General features: G+C 42.9%; 1 protein-coding gene across 2 annotated transcripts in view; it reads right to left on the reverse strand.

Moving 5' to 3' along the window:
- TUBGCP2 (tubulin gamma complex associated protein 2) overlaps positions 1 to 19,493 on the reverse strand; it is a 453,055-nt gene that overhangs the window by 185,950 nt on the left and 247,612 nt on the right. For both annotated transcript variants that reach the window (XM_044296484.1, XM_044296483.1), the window contains exons 9-10: positions 15,220 to 15,365; positions 14,939 to 15,119 (exon numbers count right to left, since the gene is read on the reverse strand). In XM_044296484.1, coding sequence (XP_044152419.1) covers positions 14,939 to 15,119; positions 15,220 to 15,365 — 327 coding nt within the window. The remainder of the gene's footprint in view (positions 1 to 14,938; positions 15,120 to 15,219; positions 15,366 to 19,493) is intronic.

Here is a 19,493-nt window from a genome sequence, read left to right on the forward strand (position 1 = left end):
GAGGAGTAACATACCTCTGTGAAGACCTGCTACTGCAGGTGGGAGTGTATCCGACGAAGCGTTCGGTGAGTTTACCGCCATGTCGCATCGGGAGCTGTTCCGGGCTTCTTCCGCTTCCTGGTTTTGCTGGCGGGGGTAGTGGAGACGATGGAGTGTCTCCAGGAGGGCTTCCTTTCCCCAGAAAAGAGTCCAGCTTCCCCTGTTTCTTCGCAGACCTCATACCTCTAGTCATTCTCACCGGCCCCAGCTTTTCAGCCGTATCATAGGCTCAGTTATGGAGTCTGTTATCCCGCTGTCGCTGGAGTAGCCGAAGTAGCTGGAGCTCTCACCTCACGCAGCCATCTTGCTCAGCCAGCAAGCCGTTTTTCATCTTTCAATCCGTGGGATTTTAGATGTTCCACAATCCACTCCTTAAGTATGGTTTCCATGAATTTCCCCACTATTGATGTCAAGCTTACTGGCCTATAGTTGCCCGATTCCTCCCTACTACCTTTCTTGTGAATGGGCACAACATTTGCTAATTTCCAATCTTCTGGGACGACTCCTGTTGCCAGTGATTGGTTAAATAAATCTGTTAATGGTTTTGCTAGTTCAACGCTGAGCTCTCTTAATAGCTTTGGGTGTATCCCATCAGGTCCCTGTGACTTATTTGTATTAATTTTAGACAGCTGACTTAGTACCTCTTCCTCTGTAAACACACATGCATCAAAAGATTCATTAGTCTTCTTTCCTAACTGAGGTCCTTTTCCTTCATTTTCCTTTGTAAAAACTGAACAGAAGTATTCATTGAGGCAGTCAGCTAGTTCTTTGTCTTCTTCCATATACCTTCCTTCTTTTGTTTTTAATTTGGTAATTCCTTGTTTTAGTTTCCTTTTTTCATTTATGTATATGAAGAATGTCTCATCGCCTTTTTCCCGACTGAGCAAATTTCTCTTCTGCCTGTGCCTTAGAAGCTCTTATAACTTGTTTGTCCTCTCTCTGCCTAATCTTATAAATTTGCCTTTCATCCTTTTTTTTTTCTTTTTTTTTTCCTTTTTTTATAATTCCTAAATGCTATCTTTTGGTTTTTAATGATTTTGGCCACTTCTGCTAAGTACCACAGTGGTCTCTTCCTTTTTTGCTTTTACTGACAAGCCTAATGCAATTTTCTGTGCCACTTTTAAGAAGTCCCATTTCTCCTGGACTCCAATGAAACTGTTCCAATCTGATAGAGACTCCTATACCACTAATCTAATTTTAGAAAAGTCAGTTTTCTAAAATCTAAAACTTTTGTTTTTATGTGGTGTGACTCCGTCACTGTACTTATAGTAAACCACACTGACTGGTGATCACTAGATCCCAAGCTTTCCCCTACAGTAATATATACCAAATTCCCATTTGTGAATACTAAATCTAAAATGGCCTCCTTCCGGGTCCTCAACTACTTGCTGTAGAGATAATCCCAGTAGGGAATTTAGAATATCTGTACTCCGGGCAGAGCTAGCCATTTTGGTTTTCCAGTTTACATATGGAAGATTGAAGTCTCCCATAATGATAACTTCCCCCTTCAATGTCATTTTAGCTATTTCCTCAACTAGTAGATCATCTAATTCTTTGACTTGGCTAGGTGGTCTATATATCACACCTACACAAGTTACTTTATGATTATTAAGCTGCAAAGTAACCTAAACTGACTCTAAATTGTTCTCGCCGATTTGTATTAAATTAGATTTTATGCTATCTTTAACATACAGGGCAACCCCTCCCCCCTTCTTGCCTTCTCAGTCTTTCCTGTATAGAGAGAACCCTGGTATTGATATATCCCAATCATTACTCCTCTTGAACCACGTCTCAGTAACAGTCACTACATCTATATTCTCAGATGCCATTATAGCCTCAAGTTCATTGATCTTATTCCCTAAACTGCGAGCATTTGTAGACAAGAATCTGAGCTCGTCATTTCTCAACCTTTGTGGTACTGGCATCTTCTGGCATTGTTCCGGGGGCAGTTGGACTGCTGTATTATTACTCTTTTGCCCCCCTTTCCTAGTTTAAATACTCCTTAGCAAATACTTGGAACTGTTCACCGAGGACATTTGTTCCTTTGAGAGAAAGATGCAAACCATGTTTCTTGCACAGTTTTTTTCCATTCCATCAAGAGCTAACATGAGACACAAAGCCAAACCCTTGGTTCAGACACCATTCACCAAGCCATACATTGAATTCCTTAATGTGCATCTTCCTGTTATGCTGAAGGTTATGCAAAGGCAAAACTTCAGAGAATAATACAGTTGATGCAACCTCCCGTATATCCTTTCCAAGTGTGTGAAAAGCTTCTTTCACCTTTGAAACCTCATTGCAAGCCAGATCGTTTGTCCCAAGATGGACAATAACATCCACTTCCCTTTCATGTTTTGCTTGCATAACAATATTAAGGATCCGTTGTCTATCCCTGCTAGCGGTAGCACCAGGGAGACATCTTAAAACACCATTCTCAAACTTCACACCTCTTATGATGGAATCGCCCACAAACTACTGCTTACTATCAGTCCTCACCTTCTCCTTTTTTATATTTCCGTTCAGATAGCTGGATGAGGGCTTATTTTTTACGGGACAAATTGTACTTTTTAATGCTACCCCCTTAAGGACTCGGCCCTATTTCACCTTAAGGACTTGGCCATTTTTTGCAAATCTGAACAGTGTCACTTTATGTGGTGATAACTTTAAAACGCTTTCACTTATCCAGGCCATTCAGAGATTATATTTTTTTGTCACATATCGTACTTCACAACACTGGTAAAATGGAGTAAAAAAAAAAAATCATTTTTATTTATAAAAAAAATACCAAATTTACCAAGTTTCAATTTCTCTACTTCTATATTACATAGTAATACCTAAAAAAAAATAGCTATTAGTTTACATTCCCCATATGTCTACTTTATGTTTGGATCATTTTGGTAATGCCATTTTATTTTTTTAAGGATGTAACCAGGCTTAGAAGTTTAGATGCAAATCTTGAAAATTTTCTGAAATTTTCAAAAACCCACTTTTTAGGGACCAGTTCAGGTCTGAAGTCACTTTGTGAGGCTTACATAATAGAAAACAACTAGAGATGAGTGAACCCGAACTGTATAGTTCGGGTTCGTACCGAATTTTGGGGTGTCCGTGACACGGACCCGAACATTTTCGTAAAAGTCTGGGTTCGGTGTTCGTCACTTTCTTGGCGCTTTTTGAAAGGCTGCAAAGCAGCCAATCAACAAGCGTCATACTACTTGCCCCAAGAGGCCGTCACAGCCATGCCTACTATTGGCATGGCTGTGATTGGCCAGTGCAGCATGTGACCCAGCCTCTATTTAAGCTGGAGTCACGTAGCGCCGCACGTCACTCTGCTCTGATCAGTGTAGGGAGAGGTTGCAGCTGCGACGTTAGGGCGAGATTAGGCAGTGATTAACTCCTCCAAAAGACTTCATTCAGTGATCGATCTGCAACTGTGGATCATTGAACTGCTGCTATTCAATTGCTCACTGTTTTTAGGCTGCCCAGAGCGTTTTTCATTCATTTTTTTTTGGGGGGGGGGGGGGGGGGGTGATCTGCGGCCATTTTGTGCCTTGTGGTGCGCCAGCACAAGCTGCCACCAAGTACATTTAACCCTCAATAGTGTGGTTATTTTTTGGCTATATCCTACATCAGGGTGAAGCTGTCACACCAAGTGCATTTAACCATCAATAGTGTGGTTATTTTTTGGCCATATACTACATCAGGGGCAAGCTGTCACCAAGTGCATTTAACCCTCAATAGTGTGGTTGTTTTTTGGCTATATCCTACATCGGTCAAGCTGTCACACAAAGTGCATTTAACCATCAATAGTGTGGTTATTTTTTGGCCATATACTACATCAGGGGCAAGCTGTCACCAAGTGCATTTAACCCTCAATAGTGTGGTTGTCTTTTGGCTATATCCTACATCAGAGTGAAGCTGTCACACCAAGTGCATTTAACCATCAATATTGTGGTTATTTTTTGGCCATATACTACATCAGGGGCAAGCTGTCACCAAGTGCATTTAACCCTCAATAGTGTGGTTGTTTTTTAGCTACATCCTACATCGGTCAAGCTGTCACACCAAGTGCATTTAACCATCAATAGTGTGGTTATTTTTTGGCCATATACTACATCAGGGGCAAGCTGAGCCTGTCACCAAGTGCATTTAACCCTCAATAGTGAGGTTGGTCAAGCTGTCATACCAAGTGCATTTAACCATCAATAGTGTGGTCATTTTTTGGCCATATCCCAGTCTAATTCTGTCTGTAAACCTATACCTGTCACCCAGCGCCTAAATAAGAGGCCTCAAATTTATAGTTGGCTAAATCTGTGGTTATTGCTGTGGCTGGTCAAGTTATTTAGTGTCCGTCAAAGCACAGTTTTTGTTCTGGGTTGAAATACAATTCCCAAATTAGCAATTCTCTAAATTAGTGGTTTCTGCTGTATCAGGCCTACTTTAAATTTATCCCTAAAAGGTTATATTAGATTCAAGGTGCTGATAGGGTCATTCTCAATAACTTCACACACACGCTACTGTGCATATACCAATCTAATTCTGTCCATAAACGTATACCTGTCTCCCAGCGCCTAACTAATAGGCCTCAAATTTATAGTCAGCTAAATCTGTGGTTATTGCTGTGGCTGGGCAAGTTATTTAGTGTCCGTCAAAGCACAGTTTTTGTTCTGGGTTGAAATACAATTCCCAATTTAGCAATTCTCTAAATTAGTGGTTTCTGCTGTATCAGGCCTACTTTAAATCTATCCCTAAAAGGGTATATTAGATTCAAGTTGCTGATAGGGTCATTCTCAATAACTTCACACACACGCTACTGTGCATATCCAAGTCTAATTCTGTCTGTAAACGTATACCTGTCACCCAGCGCCTAAATAACATGCCTCAAAATTATATTCAGCTAAATCTATGGTTACTGCTGTGCCTGTATTAGTGTAATACGGTACCTAAATAGATAGCCAGATAGTGTTAGGTGTCTGTAAAAACAAGGCCTGAATTTGAATTCAATACATTGGGCCAAATAATATTTTTGTTGTTGTGGTGTACGATAACAATGATGAAAACATCTAGTAAAGGACGCGGACATGGTCGTGGTGATGTTAGTGGACCCTCTGGTGCTGGGAGAGGACGTGGCCGTTCTGCCACAGCCACACGTCCTAGTGTACCAACTACCTCAGGTACCAGTAGCCGCCATAATTTACAGCGATATTTGGTAGGGGCCCAATGCCGTTCTAAGGATGGTAAGGCCTGAGCAGGTACAGGCATTAGTCAATTGGGTGGCCGACAGTGGATCCAGCATGTTCACATTATATCCCACCCAGTCTTCTGCAGAAAGCTCACAGATGGCGCCTGAAAACCAAGCCCATCAGTCTGTCACATCACCCCCATGCATACCAGGGAAACTGAGCCTCAAGTTATGCAGCAGTCTCTTATGCTGTTTGAAGACTCCGCTGGCAGAGTTTCCAAAGGGCATCCACCTAGCCCTTCCCCAGCGGTGGAAGACATAGAATGCACTGACGCACAACCACTTATGTTTCCTGATGATGAGGACATGGGAATACCACCTCAGCACATCTCTGATGATGACGAAACACAGGTGCCAACTGCTGCGTCTTTCTGCAGTGTGCAGACTGAACAGGAGGTCAGGGATCAAGACTGGGTGGAAGACGATGCAGGGGACGATGAGGTCCTAGACCCCACATGGAATGAAGGTCGTGCCACTGACTTTCACAGTTCCGAGGAAGAGGCAGTGGTGAGACCGAGCCAACAGCGTAGCAAAAGAGGGAGCAGTGGGCAAATGCAGAACACTCGCCGCCAAGAGACTCCGCCTGCTACTGACCGCTGCCATCTGGGACCGAGCACCCCAAAGGCAGCTTCAAGGAGTTCCCTGGCATGGCACTTCTTCAAACAATGTGCTGACGACAAGACCGGAGTGGTTTGCACGCTGTGCCATCAGAGCCTAAAGTGAGGCATTAACGTTCTAAACCTTAGCACAACCTGCATGGCCAGGCACCTGTATGCAAAGCATGAACTGCAGTGGAGTAAACACCTTAAAAACAAGGAACTCACTCAGGCTCCCCCTGCTACCTCTTCTGCTGCCGCCGCCCCGGCCTCTTCTGCTGCCGCCGCCCCGGTGTCTTCCTCCGCCTCTGGAGGAACGTTGGCACCTGCCGCCAAACACCACCAAACATGGGATGTACCACCAACACCACCACCTCCGTCACCAAGCATCTCAACCATGTCACACAGCAGCGTTCAGCTTTCCGTCTCACAAACATTTGAGAGAAAGCGTAAATTCCCACCTAGCCACCCTCGATCCCTAGCCCTGAATGCCATCATTTCTAAACTACTGGCCTATGAAATGCTGTCATTTAGGCTGGTGGAAACAGACAGCTTCAAACAGCTCATGTTGCTTGCTGTCCCACATTATGTTGTTCCCAGCCGGCAACACTTCTCCAAGAAAGCCGTGCCTTCCCTGCACAACCAAGTATCTGATAAAATCAAGTGTGCACTGCGCAACGCCATCTGTGGCAAGGTCCACCTAACCACAGATACGTGGACCAGTAAGCACGGCCAGGGACGCTATATCTCCCTAACTGCACACTGGGTAAATGTAGTGGCGGCTGGGCCCCAGGCGGAGAGCTGTTTGGCGCACGTCCTTCCGCCGCCAAGGATCGCAGGGCAACATTCTTTGCCTCCTGTTGCCACCTCCTCCTACTCAGCTTCCTCCTCCTCTTCTTCCACCTGCTCATCCAGTCAGCCACACACCTTCACCACCAACTTCAGCACAGCCCGGGGTAAACGTCAGCAAGCCATTCTGAAACTCATGTTTGGGGGACAGGCCCCACACCGCACAGGAGTTGTGGCGGGGTATAGAACAACAGACCAACGAGTGGTTGCTGCCGGTGAGCCTCAAGCCCGGCCTGGTGGTGTGCGATAATGGGCAAAATCTCGTTGCAGCTCTGGGACTAGCCGGTTGGACGCACATACCTTGTTTGCCGCATGTGCTGAATTTGTTGGTGCAGAAGTTCATTCACAACTACCCCGACATGTCAGAGCTGCTGCATAAAGTGCGGGCCGTCTGTTCGCGCTTCCGGCGTTCACATCCTGCCGCTGCTCGCCTCTCTGCGCTACAGCGTAACTTCGGCCTTCCCGCTCACCGCCTCATATGCGACGTGCCCACCAGGTGGAACTCCACCTTGCACATGCTGGACAGACTGTGCGAGCAGCAGCAGGCCATAGTGGAGTTTCAGCTGCAGCACGCACGGATCAGTCGCACTGCGGAACAGCACCACTTCACCAACAATGACTGGGCCTCCATGCGAGACCTGTGTGCCCTGTTGCGCTGTTTCGAGTACTCCACCAACATGGCCAGTGGCGATGACGCCGTTATCAGCGTTACAATACCACTTCTATGTCTCCTTGAGAAAACACTTACGGCGATGATGGAAGAGGAGGTGGCCCAGGAGGAGGAGGAGGAAGAGGGGTAATTTTTAGCACTTTCAGGCCAGTCTCTTAGAAGTGACTCAGAGGGAAGTTTTTTGCAACAGCAGAGGCCAGGTACAAATGTGGCCAGCCAGGGCCCACTACTAGAGGACGAGGAGGATGAGGATGGAGCATGGTCACAGCGGGGTGGCACCCAACGCAGCTCGGGCCCATCACTGGTGCGTGGCTGGGGGGAAACGCAGGACGATGACGATATGCCTCCCACAGAGGACAGCTTGTCCTTACCTCTGGGCAGCCTGGTACACATGAGCGACTAGATGCTGCAGTGCCTGCGCAACGACAGCAGAGTTGCCCACGTTTTAACGTGTGCGGACTACTGGGTTGCCACCCTGCTAGATCCACGGTACAAAGACAATGTGCCTAAATTTATGACAATGGACTGTTACAGTGGTGGGTGACGTGAAGCATGATTCTCGGTTACGGAACCTCTCTCCTCTGCCTGGGTGCCGCGGCCTAAATTTATGACAATGGACTGTTACAGTGGTGGGTGACGTGAAGCCAGATTCTCTGCTATGGGAACTCTCTCCAAATGATATTGGTTAATTTTTATTTATTTTATTTTTATTCTTATTCATTTCCCTATCCACATTTGTTTGCAGGGGATTTACCTACATGTTGCTGCCTTTTGCAGCCCTCTAGCCCTTTCCTGGGCTGTTTTACAGCCTTTTTAGTGCCGTAAAGTTCGGGTCCCCATTTACTTCAATGGGGTTCGGGTTTGGGACGAAGTTCGGATCCCGAACCCGAACATTTCCGGGAAGTTCGGCTGAACTTCTCGAACCCGAACATCCAGGTGTTCGCTCAACTCTAAAAACAACCAAACGTGACCCCATTCTAGAAACTTAACTCCTCAAGATATTCAAAACTGATTTTACAAACATTATTAATTCTTTAGGTGTTCCCCAAGAGTCGATGGCAAATGGAGATGAAATTTCTGAATTTCAATTTTTTGCCAAATTTTCTATTTTAATCCATTTTTTCCACTAACAAAGCAAGGGTTAACAGCCAAACACAACTCTATATTTATTGCCCTGACTCTGCGGTTTACAGAAACACCCGATATGTGGTCATACACCACTCTAAGGCCCCACATCAGGGCGTAGAGGGAAAGGAACGCTGTGTGGTTTATTTACACCATATCCCATTTGAAGCCCCCTGATGCAGCCCTAGAGTAGAAACTCCAAAAACGTGACCCCATTTTGGAAACTACGGGATAAGGTGGCAGTTTTTTGGGTACTATTTTAGGGTGCATATGATTTTTGGTTGCTCTATATTAGACTTTTTGTGAAGCAAAGTAACAAAAAATAGAAATTCTGAAATTTCATCTCCATTTGCCATTGACTCTTGTGGAACACTTAAAGGGTTAACAAAGTTTGTAAAAATCAGTTTTGAATACCTTTAGTTTCTTAACCGCCTCCAGACTGCATAACGCACGGATGCGTCCAGGAGGCGGTCGATTCATTCCTCCTGGACGCATCCGTGCGTCATCTCACGAGAGGCGAGACTTCCTGTGAACGCGCGCACACAGGCACGCACATTCACAGGATCGGAAGGTAAGAGACAGGATCTACAGCCTGCCAGCGGCGACCGTTCGATTTTTTTTAACCCCTAACATGTATATTAGACGCTGTTTTGATAACAGCGTTTAATATACCTGCTACCTGGTCCTCTGGTGGTCTCTTTTGCTGGGATCGACCACCAGAGAACTCAGGTAGCTCTGTAAAGTAGCACCAACCACCACTACACTACACCCCCCCCTGTCACTTATTAACCCCTTATGAACCCCTGATCACCCCATATAGACTCCCTGATCACCCCCCTGTCATTGATCACCCCCCTGTAAGGCTCCATTCAGATGTCCGTATGTTACACGGATCCACGAATCCACGGATCGGATCCGCAAAACACATACGGAAGTCTGAATGGGGCCTTACAGGGGGGTGATCGATGACATGGGGGTGATCACCCCATATACACTCCCTGATCACCCCCTGTCATTGATCACCCCCCTGTAAGGCTCCATTCAGACGTCCGTATGTCTTTTACGGATCCACGCATCCATGGATCGGATCCGCAAAACACGTACAGACGTCTGAATAGAGCCTTACAGGGGGGTGATCAATGACAGGGTGGTGAACACCCCATATAGACTCCCTGATCACCCCCATGTAAGGCTTAAATTTTTGTCCCAAGTTAGCGGAAAGGGAGACTTTGTGAGGAAAAAAAAATTTCTGCTAACTTGTGCCAAAAAAATAATAAAAAAATTCTATGAACTCGCCATGCCCCTCATTGAATACCTTGGGGTGTCTTATTTCCAAAATGGGGTCACATGTGGGGTATTTATACTGCCCTGGCTTTTTAGGGGCCTTAAAGCGAGAGAAGAAGTTTGGGATCCAAATGTCTAAAAATGCCCTCCTAAAAGGAATTTGGGCCCCTTTGCGCATGAAGGGCTGCAAAAAAGTGTCACACATGTGGTATCGCCGTACTCAGGAGAAGTTGGGGAATGTGTTTTGGGGTGTCATTTTACATATAACTATGCTGAGTGAGATAAATATATTGGTCAAATGCCAACTTTGTATTAAAAAAAAAAAGGGAAAAGTTGTCTTTTGCCGATAAATTTCTCTCACCCAGCATGGGTATATGTAAAAAGACACCCCAAAACACATTTCCCAAATTCTCCTGAGTACAGCGATACCACATGTGTCACACTTTTTTGCAGCCTAGGTGGGCAAATGGGAACACATTCCAAAGAGTTTCTTTCGGATTTCACAGGGCATTTTTTTTTTACAGATTTTGATTTCAAACTACTTCTCACGCATTTTTATACAAAGTTGGCATTTGACCAAGATATTTCTCTCACCCAGCATGGGTATATGTAAAATGACACCCCAAAACACATTCCCCAACATCTCCTGAGTACGGCGATAACACGTGTTACACTTTTTTACAGCGTAGGTGGGCAAAGGGGTCCACATTCCAAAGAGCAACTTTTGGATTTCACCGGCTATTTTTTACAGATTTTGATTTCAAACTACTTTGCACGCATTTGGGCCCCTAAAATGCCAGGGCAGTATAACTACCTCACAAGTGACCCCATTTTGGAAAGAAGACACCCCAAGGTATTTCATGATAGGCATAGTGAGTTCATGGAAGTTTTTATTTTTTGTCACAAGTTAGTGGAATATCAGACTTTGTAAGGAAAAAAAAAATAATTCCGCTAACTTGTGACAAAAAATAAAAAGTTCTATGAACTCACTATGCCCATCAGTGAATACCTTAGGGTGTCTACTTTCCGAAATGGGGTCATTTGTGGGGTTTTTGTACTGTCTGGGCATTGTAGAACCTCAGGAAACATGACAGGTGCTCAGAAATTGAGAGCCACTTCAAAAAGCGGAAATTCCCATTTTTGTACCATAGTTTGTAAACGCTATAACTTTTACCCAAACCATTTATTTTATTTTTTTACCCAAACCTTTTTTTTTATCAAAGACATTTAAAACAATAAATTTAGGGAAACATTTATATATAGATGTCATTTAAAAAAATTAAAATTACAACTGAAAGTGAAAAATGTCCTTTTTTTTTTTGCAAAAATGTCATTAAATTTCGATTAATAACAAAAGTAAAAATGTCAGCAGCAATGAAATACCACCAAATGAAAGCTCTATTAGTGAGAAGAAAAGGAGGTAAAATTAATTTGGGTGGTAAGTTGCATAACCGAGCAATAAACGGTGAAAGTAGTGTAGTGCAGAATTGTAAAAAATCGTCTGGTCATTAAGGGTGTTTAAGCTAGGGGGGCTGAAGTGGTTAAATTGGGTCACTTTTTGGAGTTTCTACTCTAGGGGTGCATCAGGGGGGCTTCAAATGGGACATGGTGTCAAAAAACAAGTCCAGCAAAAACTGCCTTCCAAAATCCATATGGCATTCCTTTCCTTCTGCGCCCTGCTGTGTGCCCGTACAGAGGTTTACGACCACATATGGGGTGTTTCTGTAAACGACAGAATCAGGGCCATAAATATTGAGTTTTGTTTGGCTGTTAACCCTTGCTTTGTTACGGGAAAAAATTGATGAAAATTGAAAATTTGCCAAAAATACCTGTTTTGGCACCGTTTTTATTATTTACAACGTTCATCGGACAGATTAGATCACATACTATTTTTAAGTTTTACACAATAATATTTTTTAAACAAAAAAAATCATTTTAGTGTCTCCATAGTCTCGAGAGCCATAGTTTATTTATTTTTTGGGCAATTGTCTTAGTTAGGGTCTCATTTTTTTGCAGGATGAGATGACTGTTTTAATCGTATGATTTTGGGGTACATAAGACTTTTTTGATCACTTTTATTACCTTTTTTTGGAAGTAAGGTGAAAAAAATTATGGCTTTTTACACCATTTTTATTTATTTTTACGTTGTTCACCTGAGGGGTTAGATCATGTGATATTTTTATAGAGCAGGTTCTTACAGACACGGCAATACCCAATATGTGTACCTTTTTTTTTTATTTATGAAGGTTTTACACAATAATATCAGTTTCTAAACCATAGTCTGAGAGCTATAGTTTTTATTTTATTTTTTGGGCCATTGTCTCATGTAGGGGCTCATTTTTTGCGGGAAGAGACAGCGGTTTGAATGGTACTATTTTGGCGTACATACAACTTTTTTGATCACTTTTATTTCCTTTTTTTGGAAGTAAGGTGAGCAAAATTTCAATTTCATCATAGTTTTTATTTTTTATGGCGTTCACTGTGCGGGAAATGTAACATGACAGTTTTATAGATCGGGTCGTTACGGACGCGGTGATATATAACATGTGTAGGGATTATTTTTTAATCTGGGATAAATGTTTCTGTTTTGTTTTTTACTTTTTTCACTTTTTTTTTACCCAGACCCACTTGGTTCTTGAAGATACAGTGGGTCTGATGTCTGTATAATACAGTACAGTACACTATTTAGTGTATTGTACTGTATTTCATTCACATTTTGTCTGAACAGATCTCTGCCTTTAGCACAGATCTGTTCAGCACCATGGACAGCAGGATGCCTGAAAAGGCGACCTGTTGCCATGGGAACCTTCCCCATCTGCCACAACTGAGCAGACGGGGAATGGCTCCCTCCCTCTGTCACCCCATCCTGTCCGGGGGCTGCAAAGGCACAGCAGCCCCCCCCCCCCCCCCCCCCCGATGGGAGAGGGAGGGAGCTCCTCTTCACCTCTTCCATACAGCGGTCCCTACGGACCGCGGCATGGAAGGGGTTAAAACGGCGGACATCTGCACACAAGTCTGCCGTTTGAATCAGAGTGTCAGCGATGAGCTGACACTTTGATGCAACCGCTCGGCTATCCTGAAAATAAAGGGGGGGGGGGGGCGGACGGAAGATCGCGCACCCGCCCCCCACACTGCCGCACGCCTCCCGCATCGCCTGCAGGGGGGCGGACGGGGTGTTAACTTCCAAAAAAATGGGCACTTTGAGGTTTTCAGAAACTTGCATAAGCGCTAAAAACCGCAGGTCTGAATTGACCTGCGGTTTGTAGCGATCGGCAATGGCGATCACAGGACCCCCCCTAGGCATTGTCACAGGGTGCCTGGGTTTTGTTCCCACGGAGTTTCATTTGCGGCAAAACTGACCAATGCCCTTCATTCTCTGGCTCAGTACGATTACAACGATACCCCATATGTATATGTTTTTTTATGTCTAAATAGTGTAAAAATAAATTTTTACTTTGATTTTAAAAAAGTTTTTTTTTTTTTCACATCACTTTATTCTGACCCCCATAACTTTTTTTATGATTAGGTCTACTGAGCTATTTAGGGACAAATAGTTAGTTATAGTTTATATTGATATCATTTTGGAGTTTGCGTGACTATTTAATCACGGTGATACCCATGATGTTTATATTCATTGTTGTTATTTAGGTATACATTTTTTTATTATACTGAAAGGGGGGTGATTTAAACTCTTATTTTTTATTTATTTAACATTTTTGTTTAATTATTTTTTGTGATGCTGTTGAAGCTCATATAAGAGCCCATAAATTATGTTTTTTAATTTTTCATTTTGTACCATCGGTGCAGGGGTGTCGGTAGGAAAAGGGTTTTTGCACATTTAGATGCTGTGGTCTCACTTGATCACGGCATTATTGCCGATCACGGTAATTAGCAGCAGGTCTCTGCTGTTTGAAATAGCAGAGACCTGCCGGCCATGGCGCCTGCTGCGGGCGCCATGTTAATACATCGCTCCAGCGCCATAGTGAAATGGTTAAAGATGGTGCCTGCAATTTTAATCAGCAGACACCTGGGGCTAATGTAGGTCACTGATCACGTTGATCACAAACATTCAACCCCTCAGATGCCGTGGTCAAATATGACTACAGCATCAGGGAGCTCAAAAACTGGACACATGCTCCCTGCTGTGTACTGGATCAACCTAGCGAGGACTGGGGCAGCTGGATGTTGTGTGCGGCAGCCTCGGTCCTCCCGATTTATCTGGAAAAAAAATAGCCGTCACACAGCTCAGTACATGTAAAAATTATGGGGTTTTTAAAATGGCAAGGTTTCTTGTTTAAAGGGGTTCTGCACCTTCATTTAACTGATGATCTATCCTCTGGATAGATCATCAGCTTCTGATCGGCGGGGGTCCGACACCCAGGACCCCCGCCGATCAGCTGTTTGAGAAGGCAGCGGCGCTCCAGCAGCGCCGCGGCCTTCTCACTGTTTACCGCCGGGCCGCCCGCCCATTGACGTCACGACTTGTATCAACTAGAGTGGGCGCGGCTAAGCTCTGTTTACTTGAATGGAGCTTAGCCGCGCCCACTCTAGTTGATACAAGTCGTGACGTCAATGGGCGGGCGGCCCGGCGGTAAACAGTGAGAAGGCCGCGGCGCTGCTGGAGCGCCGCTGCCTTCTCAAACAGCTGATCGGCGGGGGTCCTGGGTGTCGGACCCCCACCGATCAGAAGCTGATGATCTATCCAGAGGATAGATCATCAGTTAAATAAAAGTGCAGAACCCCTTTAAGTATTAAAACACATAAAAACTATACATATGTGGTAAAACGAAAGAAAAACTATAAATATGTGGCTTTGTTGTAATCGTACTAACTCAGGTCAATTTTACTGCATAGAAAATGCTGTAAAAAAACAACACATAAAAATGTTTTCCCTATTCCCACTATGTTGTATGCAACCGTAAATGGTGCCATAAAATAAGCCCTTATATGGTTATGAGTGGGGAAGGGGAAAAAAATATAAAAAAAGTATGGCTGGTAAGGTTGGGCGTAAAAAATGGAAACAAAATAAATGGAAAATAGCCCAGTCCTGAAAGGGTTAAACAGTTTTTTTAATAACATTGTTCAAAAGGTTACAAACAATTTAACTTATATACAGTACCATGAAGGTTCACATACCGAAGATGAGCAGTCAACTCTTTGTCTTCCATCAAAAAATCCAAAAGTATTTTGCTGGCATAATTATATGCCTTCTCAATCTGTTCAAAATAGACACGCTCCTTCAGTGTATAAATGATTTCCTTGGCATCGGGACATGTGACATCATGACCACACTCTCTGACTACATTAAGATATTTACCTAATAAAGAACAAAAGTGCAAAATGATCAATACTTCTTATAGAAAGACTACTGCTGTGTACTTCCATGTACTGTAAAACCCAAACAGGATATAAATTACCTGTACTAAGGATCTGGTCTGCAACCTTCTGAAGGAATGATGGGATCTGCTGTTGCACAATAGTGTATCGCTGATCCCAGTACTTGTCATTATAATCCTCTTGGATTTTTTCTTTTTGTAACTCGTGTTCTTCTATCATAAATTCACTGCACAAGCAAAACAAAAACGCTTGTGAGAAAACAGAGTTCGGGGGGAGGGCAAAACCTTTTTTCCCCTCTTTTTGCATGGTTGGTAAGGTTAGAAAAAGACTAACCCCTAACCCATTAAGCCCAAATTATAAACATACAGTGTTGATCCAGAGAAAGGCAAGAAACTTCTATATGTCCTATGCTAATTATTCCATATTAAAGGGTATCCGGTGGAAATCGGTTAATAATCATTGTGTGCCGGTCATAAAGAACAGAAAATTACTTAGGCCTATTTTACATCTGTATTAAGCAGATCCGGCAGGATGTTCCTGTCAGGAACAGTCTGCCGAATTAGTTATTGCAGGGCACTGCTGGAATTCCGTCCGGGCCCCATTTATTATAATGGGGAGCTGAGGAGATCCAGCCACAACCCAGCAAATATGCCGAGCGCCTGTTGGTTCTGCTTAACGCAGATGTGAAACAAGCCTGATCTAGCAGATCCCGTGCAACTGCACATGCTCTCCTGGCCAGGCTGTGTTGAGCCAGCTGCAGTGGTGAAGTCACATTGCTTCAGTACTGCTTGAGGCCAGGGATTACACATATTAGATCCAGCATTCTCATCTTATGTAACAACCTTTTATGTGGTACAATTTAAATGCTATTAACATATCTATACAAATTATTTGACCATTGCATATGTAAAGGCACTTAATTCATAATTTGCCTATAGTCCTCAGACCTCCTTTTTACCTTATCTTGACATATGCCTTTCATGCCCATAAAACTTAACTTTTATTAGAACTGAATCATCATTATTGACCATTAAATCTACCCATCTAAAAACAATCAGTTGTGTAGCCATTTTTTTGTTGATGACTCAGTTTATACTCAGTTCACGATCTGGGCTGTAATTAAATAAGGGGCTTGAAGCTGCACGCTGGCTCCAGACTCTCCCTATTCTTATTCTGAATACACTTGTGTTTAGGCCAAATACACTCCATTATTATGCTAAATACACTTGTTTTTAAGCCGAATACACTTATTACTGAATACGTTCGATATCAACTACACCCGGCGATGGGCATGATTTGCACACCAAATTTCGCCAATTTGTTTTTAGGGTGGTGGGAAGAACGTACAGTATTCACAGAAGGACATGCAAATCTCACTAAATACATCACATTTTGGGGTCGTTATATAGATGACATTTAAATTTTCTGGGATGGCACAAAAGATGACTTTGAAAAAATTGTGACAATTCTAAATGAAGATACAATAGACCTCAAATTTACAGCAGAAGTAGATGAAACAAAAATAGGCTACACAACTAATAGTTTTTAAATAGGCAGATTTAATAGTCAATAATAATGATTCAGTTGTAATAAAAGTTACGTTTTATGGGAGTGAAAGGCATATGTCAAGATAAGCCAAAAACAGTCTGAGAACTATAGGCAAATATATCTAGACACAACATCCACAGCATCACCCTGGCCCAGTCTGGAACCTACCTCCTCGTAAAAGCTGATCAGATTGACAGGACAGATCACTCACTAACCTGAGATACTCCAGCATCTAAGAAAGTGATTCTGACAATGTTATTGTGTGGCACATTGTACTTGATGTTAGTGGTGAATTTTGGGCAATATGCTTTACTTTTAATTAAATCAAAGTGTCATATTAACAGAAAATTTAAAAAAAATGGCAGTTTTAAAAATCTTTTCTGCTTTTAGGACAGTTAGTCATACCACACAAATAAGCTAAAAACTATCAACAACATTATTTCTTTACCACTACCAGAACAGACCATTCACCCCCCTCCTGACCAAGAATAATTTTGCAAATCTGATGTGTGTCACTTTATGTGGTAGTAATGTTAGAATAGTTTTACTAAACCATTCTGAGATTGCTTTTTCATAACACATTGTACTTCATTTTCTGTCAATATGTTTTACCTTCATTTATAAAAAAATATCCAAAATTTACTAAAAATTTGAAACAATTCATTTTCTAAATTTGAAGTGGATAAAATACTATCAAAGATGGCTAAAAATAAGACGCCAGGGATAGATGGCATCCCGTTCAAAGTGTACGCCTAATATAGAGAAATAATGACTCCCAAATTATTAAAGATGTGGACAGCATCGAGAGAGTCAGGTAAGTTGCCAGACTCACTGAGGGAAGCCTTAATCACACTTATTTTAAAGCCCGGGAAAGATCCAATGCTACCAGACTCGTATCGCCCTATTTCACTGATTAATACAGATAATAAAATACTGGCAAAGATTTTGTCAGCTAGGCTCGGGAAGGGGGGGCTAATGCAAGGACTTGTGCATGAGGACCAGGCGGGATTCATGCCGGGCAGAACTACAACTGAAAATATTATGAGGTATTTTATTAATAGCCCACAAATAGTGGTGAGAGAATGATCTTAACCATTGACACCTCAAAATCCTTCGACACTATAGAGCGGCCCTTTTTAATGGCAACCCTGAAGAAAATGGGATTTGGTGAAATATTTGTCTCTTGGATAAAACTACTATATACTGATACAACATCGAGGGTGATCTTGAATGGAAAACACTTCGAAGGCATACCCACTCGTAGGGGGGTTAGACAGGGTTGTCCCCTCTCCCCCCTGCTATTTGCTATAGCTATGGAACCTTTGGCAGATTTGATTAGGCAAGATAAAGACAACAAAGGCTTTAGGTATGGATCTCATGAAGAAAAAATTGCTCTGTACGCAGCCGATATTATGCTGTTTGTGGGCTCCCATGGATCACTTACCAGGATTTTCGAGATCTTTGAAGAGTACAGCGAATGTGCTGGGTTAATACCGGCTCAATTGGAAATTAAGAGAATAGGAGGGAGAGACCCCTTTTTTTTGTCATACAAGCAGCAGGGAGGGTGGGAATACTATATTTATGTTGTGAGGCAGGGACATGCCTCATGGTTGTTAGGGGAGATATATGGCAGGATTTGCTGTGTCTTCCCTCAGAATCGCCAGGTGCAGTAATCACCTGGGGATAAAGGAATCCTCAGAGTGAGAGGGGGTGGGGACTTGCACACAGAAGGCTGGAGTGGCTCTGTGTGGTCTGAGCCGAGAGGGCTGAGAGACCTCTATCCCCAAGGAGACATTGTTGTGGGAGCAGCCAGGAGGCTGTGGGACATTGGCTGACAAAGCCGCATGGGTTCACAGGGTGTGAACTGTGACTTAGGTGAGTCAGGAACGTCATGCTTAGTTAGAGCCCAGCCGGGCAGGTGTTTATTTTGTATTTATGTTTGGTTTGCTGAGGCGCAATAAATGCACTGTTTGGACCTGAAACCTGGTGTCCTGAAGCCGTATCTGTGAGAATGACCCCGAAGAAGAGCTAAACCCCCACAATGTATGGATATGTTGTCCAATGCAGGGAAAACAAAATGAATGTTTGAAAAGTACTGTAAAATGGATAAATGAAATGTAAACGATAATTTATATGAAAAATAATAAAGAATATTTATTTGAAAAAAAAAAAGAGAAATGTTGTTAACCCTATAGGTATTCCACAGGAATTAAAGGAAAATGGAAGTGTCATTTACATTTTTCCTGTAACACATCAAGGGTTAACAGCAAAACAAATCCCAATACTTATTACCCTGATTCTGCAGTTTCCAGAAACACCCCATATGTGGTTGTAAACAGTTGTATGGGCACATGGCAGCTGGAATGGTCTTTGGGCTCCATGTTGCATTTCAAGAGAGACCCTTAGGTACCCCTACATTGGAAATCGCCAAAAAGTGACCATGTTTTGGAAATTTCACCGCCCAAGGAATGTTTAAAAGGAGTGTAGTAAGCACTTTGACCCAATAGAAGTTTTATAGAATTCCCGACAGTTGGCAATAGATTTTTATTTTTTTACAAGAATATTGTGCTTTAAGCCCAAACTTTCTTTTTCACAAAGGATAACAGGAGAAAATCACCACATAATTTGTGTTCCATTTTCTACTGAATACAGTACACTCCATATGTGATCGTAAATGTCTGTTTGGGGATAACCATGGCTCAAAAGGGAAGGAGCGGCACCTGGATTTTCGAACATAAAATTTGCTGAAATGTTTTTTAAGAGCCATAACATTATTTTTTTGTTGACCAAGCTGTTTGGGGCTTAT

Source organism: Bufo gargarizans, chromosome 6 (assembly GCF_014858855.1).
Source record: "Bufo gargarizans isolate SCDJY-AF-19 chromosome 6, ASM1485885v1, whole genome shotgun sequence".
In the NCBI taxonomy this organism is placed as follows: Eukaryota; Metazoa; Chordata; class Amphibia; order Anura; family Bufonidae; genus Bufo; species Bufo gargarizans.